The 10,514-nt window shown below is 43.4% G+C and overlaps 2 protein-coding genes across 2 annotated transcripts in view; one reads left to right on the top strand and one right to left on the bottom strand.

Moving 5' to 3' along the window:
• The first annotated feature begins 3,908 nt into the window (after nt 1–3,908).
• Nucleotides 3,909–7,585, top strand: tnfaip8l2a (tumor necrosis factor, alpha-induced protein 8-like 2a). The gene is made up of 2 exons (XM_016256094.1): nt 3,909–4,345; nt 6,889–7,585. The coding sequence occupies exons 1-2, from the start codon at nt 4,028–4,030 to the stop codon at nt 7,129–7,131; spliced, it is 561 nt and encodes a 186-aa protein (XP_016111580.1). The 5' UTR covers nt 3,909–4,027; the 3' UTR covers nt 7,132–7,585.
• A 925-nt stretch (nt 7,586–8,510) lies between these two features.
• Nucleotides 8,511–10,514, bottom strand: part of vps72a (vacuolar protein sorting 72 homolog a) — a 5,769-nt gene continuing 3,765 nt past the window's right edge. The window contains exons 5-6 of the mRNA XM_016256092.1: nt 10,008–10,152; nt 8,511–9,113 (exon numbers count right to left, since the gene is read on the bottom strand). Of these exons, the coding sequence (XP_016111578.1) occupies nt 8,711–9,113; nt 10,008–10,152 (548 nt within the window). The 3' untranslated portion in view covers nt 8,511–8,710. The remainder of the gene's footprint in view (nt 9,114–10,007; nt 10,153–10,514) is intronic.

Raw genomic sequence — 10,514 nt, 5'->3', positions numbered from 1 at the left:
TGAGAGAGAGAGAGAGAGAGAGAGAGAGAGAGAGAGAGAGAGAGAGTGTGTGTGTGAGAGAGAGAGAGAGAGAGAGAGTGTGAGTGTCTGTGTTTCCCTCTACAGGACACATTAAAAATAGCTAAATTAAAAATATATATAAAAAAAACAAATTAAAAATACATAAAAAAATAGATAAATAAAAACCTCCATTTGAGTGCAGGACATTTTCATAATATATTCCTGTAGCTCAAACAGTGAGTCATGGCACGATAAGAACGCCAGGATTGTGGGTTTGATTCCCAGAAAATGCATGAAATCATAAAAATGAATACTTTGAATATAATGCAAGAGTCTTTGGATAAAACCATCTGCCAAATGCATGAATGTAAACAAAAGTACGTAATAGTCTAAAAATGCTGTTATAACTTTTCTATGAGGGTTATGGCCGTGTTTGGGGTGATGCAAGTAACACGAGTTACGTAGTCAGATTACTTTTTTCAAGAAGTCTCATCTCTTCTCGTCGCCCATGTCAGACAGGAAGTCTTCAGCCAGCTCTTTACACCTGCACTTCCTGCTGGTGACTGTGACTGGCACTGTTGTGATCGGTGTGTTTCACACATGGGTTCAGGCAGTTTTAAGGCAGGTTTCATTTGTCAGTCTTCTCTGCGGTGCGGTGAGAAACACTAAATGTTGAAATGTTGCTGGTGCAACATTCAGAAACACTTTTTAGAACAATGCAACCATAAATACAGGACAATACACAACAACTATTGAGAATTTAACAACGGAGTGCTTTTCAATTCATGTATGCGAGTATGCATCGTCACAACACACCAACAGGAAGAAAAATCACTGACTTGCAATTCAAAGAAATTCACACAACAGATTAATTTCATTCGTCTGGAAACTGAAGTGTTCTTCTACCCAGGAACATAAAATTAAAGTTACTTTAAATATAATTAAAATTACATAAACACCTATAGCAGACATTTCAATCATCGGTGATTAAAATTAATGTTTCTGGAACATGCAATTCACACTTTCATACTGATATGCTTTTACAGCAGATGCATTTTAATTCTACTTTCTTCAGTTCCAATCTGAAATATAATATTGCATCCTGTTTCCTGTATTGGACTTTTAAAGGCAACCTGAATGACACACGATCCTAATAAACACAGATTATAAACACAGACAACAGCCAAAGTGAGCACTGTGTGTGAGACTGAATAGTGCAAGACTCACGATGCAATATTACATTGACTGATTGTGTCGTCCTGTTCCTGTGTGAGAGAGAGTTCTTTGTGGAAACGGATGTAAACTCAGCATGTCAAGTACTGACAGACGCACTCTACGACAAACTCACACACATCACAGCTAAACACTCTCACTCAGCAACAACAGGTAAGATGATTCAGCAGGTATGTGTGTTTCTGCTGATACACTCTCAGAAAAAAAGGTACAAAAGCTGTCACTGGGGCGTGCTCTGTACCAAAAGAGTCCATATTGTAAAGGTACATATTAGTACCTAAAGTGTACATATTCGAAAAGGTACCACCCCAGTGATAGCTTTTGTACCTTTTTTTCCTGTGTGTACCTTTGTTGTTTCATTTTCAGAACACCCCAGCAACTGCATAGCATCTACTCAGAACACCCAGCAACCGCATAGCAACTACTCAGAACACCCCAGCAACCGCATAGCAACTACTTAGACCACCCCAGCAACCGCATAGCAACTACTTAGAACACCTCAGCAACCTCATAGCAACTACTTAGACCACCCCAGCAACCACATAGCAACTACTTAGAACACCCAGCAACTGCATAGCAACTACTCAGAACACCCAGCAACCGCATAGCATCTACTTAGAACACCTCAGCAACCGCATAGCAACTACTTAGAACACCCCAGCAACCGCATAGCATCTACTTAGAACACCTCAGCAACCGCATAGCAACTACTTAGAACACCCCAGCAACCGCATAGCATCTACTTAGAACACCTCAGCAACCGCATAGCAACTACTTAGAACACCCCAGCAACCGCATAGCATCTACTTAGAACACCTCAGCAACCGCATAGCAACTACTTAGAACACCCCAGCAACCGCATAGCATCTACTTAGAACACCTCAGCAACCGCATAGCAACTACTTAGAACACCCCAGCAACCGCATAGCATCTACTTAGAACACCTCAGCAACCGCATAGCAACTACTTAGAACACCCCAGCAACCGCATAGCATCTACTTAGAACACCTCAGCAACCGCATAGCAACTACTTAGAACACCCCAGCAACCGCATAGCATCTACTTAGAACACCTCAGCAACCGCATAGCAACTACTTAGAACACCCCAGCAACCGCATAGCATCTACTTAGAACACCTCAGCAACCGCATAGCAACTACTTAGAACACCCCAGCAACCGCATAGCATCTACTTAGAACACCTCAGCAACCGCATAGCAACTACTTAGAACACCCCAGCAACCGCATAGCATCTACTTAGAACACCTCAGCAACCGCATAGCAACTACTTAGAACACCCCAGCAACCGCATAGCATCTACTTAGAACACCTCAGCAACCGCATAGCAACTACTTAGAACACCCCAGCAACCGCATAGCATCTACTTAGAACACCTCAGCAACCGCATAGCAACTACTTAGAACACCCCAGCAACCGCATAGCATCTACTTAGAACACCTCAGCAACCGCATAGCAACTACTTAGAACACCCCAGCAACCGCATAGCATCTACTTAGAACACCTCAGCAACCGCATAGCAACTACTTAGAACACCCCAGCAACCGCATAGCATCTACTTAGAACACCTCAGCAACCGCATAGCAACTACTTAGAACACCCCAGCAACCGCATAGCATCTACTTAGAACACCTCAGCAACCGCATAGCAACTACTTAGAACACCCCAGCAACCGCATAGCATCTACTTAGAACACCTCAGCAACCGCATAGCAACTACTTAGAACACCCCAGCAACCGCATAGCATCTACTTAGAACACCTCAGCAACCGCATAGCAACTACTTAGAACACCCCAGCAACCGCATAGCATCTACTTAGAACACCTCAGCAACCGCATAGCAACTACTTAGAACACCCCAGCAACCGCATAGCATCTACTTAGAACACCTCAGCAACCGCATAGCAACTACTTAGAACACCCCAGCAACCGCATAGCATCTACTTAGAACACCTCAGCAACCGCATAGCAACTACTTAGAACACCCCAGCAACCGCATAGCATCTACTTAGAACACCTCAGCAACCGCATAGCAACTACTTAGAACACCCCAGCAACCGCATAGCATCTACTTAGAACACCTCAGCAACCGCATAGCAACTACTTAGAACACCCCAGCAACCGCATAGCAACTACTTAGAAAACACCCCAGCAACCGGTTAGCAACTACTTATAACCCCCCAGCAACTACTCCGAGCACCCCAGCAACCGCATAGCAACTAATTACAACACCCTAACATCTTTTCATTGAACTGAACAAACCACATTCCAGATAATTTCAATCTGAATTCAGTTCCGTTTATTTGTTAAATGTGAATCAGGAAGAATGATTGAGATACAGACTGATCAGATCATGTGATCTAGAGAGAAACTTGAGTTTTGACTTTTGATTACAAACTATGGAAGCTTTCCATTTAATCTCACGGTTGATTTTTCACACCTTATGTTTGAAGATGACGTGAAGCTTAGACGTACTATTTTCAGGTTAGTTTGTGTTCTTATTCTCACACTGTCAATGCCCTGAATGATATGAAACGTCTCTGGAGAGGGAGATTTGAGTCTGAAACTCAAGAGTTGAAGTGTGTGAGTGAGATAGAAAGCAGAAGTGGCATATCTCCTCCGATCACACCGTTTCCTCTCGCAGTTACACAGCGGAAGACGCCACTTCCTCAAAAAGACATAACACGCTCCTCGCAAACACCTCCGACTGCACGACGCAGGTAAACACACTCGCACACGGCTGTACGTCTGTGTCCGTCCGTGCTCTCCTGTCATCAGGATGGAGGCGTTCAGCTCAAAGGACATGGCCATGAAGGCCCAGAAGAAGATCCTCAGTCACATGGCCAGTAAGTCAGTGGCTCATATGTTCATCGATGACAACAGCAGCGAGGTTCTGGACGAGCTGTACCGCGTCTCCAAGGAGCACACGGGGAACCGCAACGAGGCCCAGAAGGTGGTGAAGAACATGATCAAGATCGCCGTGAAGGTGGGGGTTCTGTTCAGACACGAAAAGTTCAGCGCAGACGAGCTGAGTGTGGCGCAGGACTTCAGGAAAAAACTCCACCAAGGAGCCATGACGGCCATCAGCTTCCAGGAGGTACAAACACTCGCATTCATCAGTCATATTTACATGCTAATGGTGTGTTATGATTAATCATCAGCAGTACTACAGCTGAGAGTCTTAAAGTTCAGTGTGTGCGTCATCTTACAGCGTTTTTGGTGTCATTTCACACCAGCCAGGAAGAAACCACTTAGAAACCATCCAGAGTAACCTAGCGGCCACATAGCAACTACTCAGAACACCCCAGAAACTGCATAGCAACTACTTAGAACACCATAGCAACCACACAGAGCACACTAGCAACCGCATAGCAACTACTTAGAACACCCTAGCAACCACATAGTTACCACCCAGAGCACCCTAGCAACTGTGTGTTCTAAGTAGCAACCGCATAGCAACTACTCAGAACACCCCAGAAAATGCATAGCAACTACTTAGAACACCATAGCAACCACACAGAGCACACTAGCAACCGCATAGCAACTACTTAGAACACCCTAGCAACCACATAGTTACCACCCAGAGCACCCTAGCAACTGTGTGTTCTAAGTAGAAACCGCATAACAACTACTCAGAACACCCCAGAAACAGCATAGCAACTACTTAGAACACCCTAGCAACCACATAGTAACCACCCAGAGCACCCTAGCAACTGTGTGTTCTAAGTAGAAACCGCATAACAACTACTCAGAACACCCCAGAAACAGCATAGCAACTACTTAGAACACCCTAGCAACCACATAGTAACCACCCAGAGCACCCTAGCAACTGTGTGTTCTAAGTAGAAACCGCATAACAACTACTCAGAACACCCCAGAAACAGCATAGCAACTACTTAGAACACCCTAGCAACCACATAGTAACCACCCAGAGCACCCTAGCAACTGTGTGTTCTAAGTAGAAACCGCATAACAACTACTCAGAACACCCCAGAAACAGCATAGCAAATACTTAGAACACCATAGCAATCACACAGAGCACACTAGCAACCGCGTCTGCTGAATTACTAAATGTAAATGCATAGCAACTACTTAGAACACATTAGCAACCACATAGTAACCACCCAGAACACCCTAGCAACTGTGGGTTCTATATAGGAACCACAAAACAACTACTCGGAACACACCAGAAACCACTCAGAGTACCCTAGCAACTGCAGATCAGCTACTTAGGAAACTTAGCAACTACCAAGAACACCCTACAAACAGCATAGCAATTACTCAGCACACCACAAAAACGGCATAGCAATTACTTAGAACACCCTAGAAACTGCACAGAAACTACTTAGAACACCCTAGAGACGGCATAGCAACTCTACAGAACACCCTAGCAACTGCATAGTAACCACCCAGAGCACCCTAGCAACTGTGTGTTCTAAGTAGCAACCGCATAACAACTACTCAGAACACCCCAGAAACCACTCAGAGTACCCTAGCAACTGCATAACAACTACTTCGACCACCCTAGCAACCGCAAAGCAACTACTTAGGACACCCTAGCAACCAAATTACCAACTATTCAGGATACCACAGAAACTGCAAAGCAACTACATACAACACCCTAGCAACTGCATAGCAAAAATTTAGAATGCCCTAACAACCACATAGCAACCTCTCAAAAGACCCTAGCAATCACAAAAAACTACCTAAAACACCCTAGCAACTGCATAGCAACTACTTAGGATACCTTAGCAACTGCACTGCAACTATTTAGCCCTAGCAACCACATAGCAACCAACCAAAAGACCCTAGCAATCACATAGAAAGTACCTAAAACACCCTAGCAACTACTTTGGATACCTTAGCAACTGCACTGCAAATATTTAGCCCTAGCAACCACACAGCAAACAACCAGAAGAAGCTAGTGACTTTTGGCTCGGACAGGAACACTTATTTTCTTCAGAAAATGTGCAAATGTAAGCAATACCGAATAATAATGTTCTTAAAAAGCTTTCAGAGTACATTAGCATGCTAAAAACCACTCAGAAGACAGATAGAGATAGCAACACACCACCCAGGTTTTCATCAGAACATATAAAAATGTTGATTTCAAAATAAATAACCGCATGCATGCATCTGCGATAAACGTCCATCTCTCTCACGTCCCTCAGCTTGTACTTTTTTCTGCTGATGCTCTAATCTCAAGAGTTGAGCATAAGGCCAGACAGCACAGGTACGTCTGCAGGACGTCTGTTAAACATCGCTTCATCTGGAAAGCATCAGCTGTGTACAAACATCTGATAGACGTCTCCAAGATGTCAGTTTTACATGCATTCTAAATCATAAACATCTTAAATACATCTTCTAAACGTCTTTTTGACATCTGATAGGAGATGTATAGCAGATGAGCAAACGCTCTAAAAAAAATACGTCTTGCAGATGTAATGCAGACGTCAAATAGACGTCTCCGTGATGTAGCCTGTGTGTGCTATCAGGGGGGACATGTCTGAGAACTTTGCAATACGTGCATAAATTTACAAATCAAGTTTTAAAAATGTGTTCCTCATTTTTGAGCCTCTCTGGATAAAAGTGTCTGTATGCATGAATGTGTAATAAGGAGCGTGCGTGTCTGTGCGTCAGGTGGAGTTCACCTTTGATAAGAGCGTGATGATGGAGCTGCTGGCCGAGTGTCGAGACTTACTGCTGAAGCTGGTGGAGAAGCACCTGACGCCCAAGTCTCTGGACCGCATCAGACACGTGTTCAACCATTACTCGGACCCGGAGCTGCTCACGCACCTGTACGACCCGCAGGGCACGCTGTGGCCCAAGCTCGGCAAGATCTGCAGCGGCCTGAACCGCATGATCGAGGAGGGCAAGCTCTGAACACAGAGCTGGACTGAAAGACTGGACTTCAGAGCTTCTGGACCTGTGCTGCTCACAGAGACACTGAGCTCAGGGAAGCAGAGAGGCACTCGGGTCTGAACGCATCTCTCATGTCTGATCGGGAGAGTCTCACTAAACACGTGCAGCTCATACTTCCATGAGACAGTCCACCCAAAAAAAAAAAAAATCAGCATTCTGTCATTGTTTACTGACCTCATGTCATTGAACGACAACGTTCTCAGAAGGTTCTCTCAAAATTATGAACTAACATTCTTCCCGTGACGTTAACGGAACATTCACTCAAAGTTATGGCGTGACATACAAAACATTTAGTTGGCAAAACGTTAATATTTTTATTAGCTGGGAACTCGAGGAAGTAAATGGGGTCCAATAAAATACATTTAGTGTTCCAGTCAGTTTTGGAACAAATAAATGGTGACAGAATGATCATTTTTGGGTGTACTATCTCTTTAAAAAAATTGTTGTGCATAAAGAAAATTAATCCGATTGAGTTTTTGCATATTAACATTCATTTGACCCATAAATATTAACACAGAGAGCTTACACAACACTGGATTTTATGCACAGTTCCACAGTGTTTACCAGTAAAACAATTACTGTTTTCATGTTTCGGTGTATTTTGCTGAAAAGCAACAGTTGGAAAACGAGACTGAAGCGTCTGACCTGAATAAAGTTTTAATAATAAAGTACAATTTTATTGTGTTTCGCACATCTTCAGAAGCCTATTCTTCATCTCTGTGATCTTTTGATATGATCTGGATTATCTTTTTTGCACCAGCCGCCCTGGGGACGACGTCTCGCCATGATTGGAGAAATGTAGCATTGCATCAGTGTCTCAGCAAGTGAATGGGTGCCGTCAGAATGAGAGTCCAAACAGCTGATAAAAACATCACAGTAATCCACAGCACTCCAGTCCATCAGTGAACATCTGGAGAAGACAAAAGATGAAACTAATCCAGCATTAAGACGTTTTTAACTAAAATACATAGTCCATAATAACTCTTCTCTGGATGAAAAAGTGCATCTGCTGTTGTCTCTCGCATCAAAACCAGCCACATATGTGTTTAGAGCTGTTTAAACGCTGCTTGATCTGTGCAGATTTCTCTCCTGATTCACACCAGAACACTTTTTCACTGGAGGAAGAGTTATTATGGATTATAGACTCAATGTATTTTAGTTAAAAACGTCTTAATGCTGGATTAGTTTCAGCTTTTGTCTTCTCCAGATGTTAACTGATGGACTGGAGTGCTGTGGATTATTGTGATGTTTTTATCAGCTGTTTGGACTCATTCTGACGGCACCCATTCACTGCAGAGCATCCACTGGAGGATCCAGAGGATCATACTAGGGGAAAAAAAAAAAAAGAGGTAATCACTCTTGAGTTCTTTATTGCCATTTTTGGACTAAAACCCTGGAAAATACAAAAGGAGAAATCAGAAAATGAACAGAGCCGGTGCTGGTGATGTGATCATAAATCAAAAGCTGAATCAGTCCTCCATCAGCGGATCCGAGGCGCTCAGGTGGAACTAAACACTCAAAAGCAGTCGTTAAGGTGCATCTAGGTGGTGACTACGGTGTGTTTGACGACGGCTTTCGGTCGTGTGCTCTTGGCGGTCGCTGCCGGCGAATCACTGACGTCGCTGTTGCCGCTGAAGCTTCCAGAAGCGTTGGGAAAACCGTGCGCCGCGATGTATTTCTGGTAAGCCTCGCGGATGATCCGGAAGGCTCGGGCATTGGCGTAGGGGATGTCCGTCACGGGGTCGCGATACAGAGCGGGTTTATGGGTAACAGGACACACCTCCTGAACAGGTTGGGCGGGGCTAGAGCGAGCCGACGGCGGGAAGGCGGAGCTAAACGCCTCATCGTCGCTGAAGGTGATGTATGTGCGAGAGCACAGAGACCCCGCCCCCTGAGTGGAGGATGAAGAAGTGGGTGTGGCTTGGGGCGTGTCCTGATCCAGCCTATAACAGGAGATGAGAAAGTCTTACCATCATGCATCTTGCTCATATGAAGCTAATGATTATTTTGGTCATCGAGAAATCGGTCAATTATTCTGACGATTAATCGGCAATTTTTTTTTGTAATAAAAATGAACCCAAGCGAACAATAGACTTGAAAATGACTTAATCTATATATAATAGCAGTGAGGCAATAATAATTCGTAAAAAACAAATACGTATATGTAATAAAACAATATTATTGCAACATGCACTATATTAAATCAAACGCCTGCAGAGGGCGCCAGCGGCCTGATCGTTTTTAGACTTTACAGCACGACGTAATCCATATTTAATATCGACTAAACAACATTTACTTCAAAAGTCTGCTCAATCTTTAATATTTGGCCATTTCTTTATGATAGAAATGCTACAATCATTTCTTGAAAAAGAACATGTGGACATTAAAACATGCAAACTTTAGGTTCCATTTAGGTTCTTAGTTAAGAGTTGAAAAAGCTCATTATTAACTAAAGCAAAAAACATAATTAAACACTCACTATAAAAAGATTAAATATTTTATCTGTTTAGCTGCATGTCATGTGACCATTAACCAACATCAGAGAACCGTGAATATGCGATAATGCTAAATATTATTGACTTAAAATCTCAGGAAATACAATATTCAGGTAAATATTTCAGCTAAACCTCTATGAATCCCTTTATTATTATATTAGTTTATACCAAATTAATAGTAGTAACACGTTTGCATCTTTTAGTGAAGTGACCGCATAATAATATTAACAGACCTTAACTCTATTCTTCTTTCAGCAGCTTTCCAGGAACAAGCTTCTGTTTTACAGTAATAGCAGTTTAGCATAATTATTATGAGTTACAGTTAATTATGTATAAATTTACCCTTCCACATCCACGTTCTCCTCCTTCATGTGTGCGTCTGGGATGAGCGGCATCAGCACTGAATGATAGCGGATGCTCGGCCCTTCAAACCGTCTCTTCTTATGAACCTGCTTCTTCTTATCAGCCTCTAAACGCTCGTAGTTTTCTGAAACACACACACAGTGTCATCTGAGCACACACTCGTCGCAGTCGTGTAATGCGTGTGTGTGTGTGAGTGTGAGTGTGAGTGAGTGAGTGAGTGTGTGTGGGTGTGTGTGAGTGAGTGTGTGTGTGTGTGTGTGTGTGAGTGAGTGTGTGTGACCGTGAGTGAGTGAGTGAGTGAGTGTGAGTGAGAGTGTGAGTGAGTGAGTGAGTGAGTGAGTGTGAGTGAGAGTGTGAGTGAGTGAGTGAGTGAGTGAGTGTGAGTGAGAGTGTGAGTGAGTGAGTGAGTGAGTGAGTGTGAGTGAGAGTGTGAGTGAGTGAGTGAGTGAGTGAGTGTGAGTGAGAGTGTGAGTGAGTGAGTGAGTG

This window comes from Sinocyclocheilus grahami, unplaced genomic scaffold (genome assembly GCF_001515645.1).
Source record: "Sinocyclocheilus grahami isolate Dianchi unplaced genomic scaffold, SAMN03320097.WGS_v1.1 scaffold1396.1, whole genome shotgun sequence".
In the NCBI taxonomy this organism is placed as follows: Eukaryota; Metazoa; Chordata; class Actinopteri; order Cypriniformes; family Cyprinidae; genus Sinocyclocheilus; species Sinocyclocheilus grahami.
The sequence above is the reverse complement of the archived record's forward strand: the minus strand, read 5'-3'. Positions and strand labels throughout refer to the sequence as shown.

Coding starts and splice junctions, on each gene's coding strand:
- tnfaip8l2a (XM_016256094.1), top strand. CDS start 4,028: ATGGAGGCGTTCAGCTCAAAGGACATGGCCATGAAGGCCCAGAAGAAG. Junction 4,346..6,888: donor CGGCCATCAGCTTCCAGGAG/GTACAAACACTC, acceptor TCTGTGCGTCAG/GTGGAGTTCACCTTTGATAA.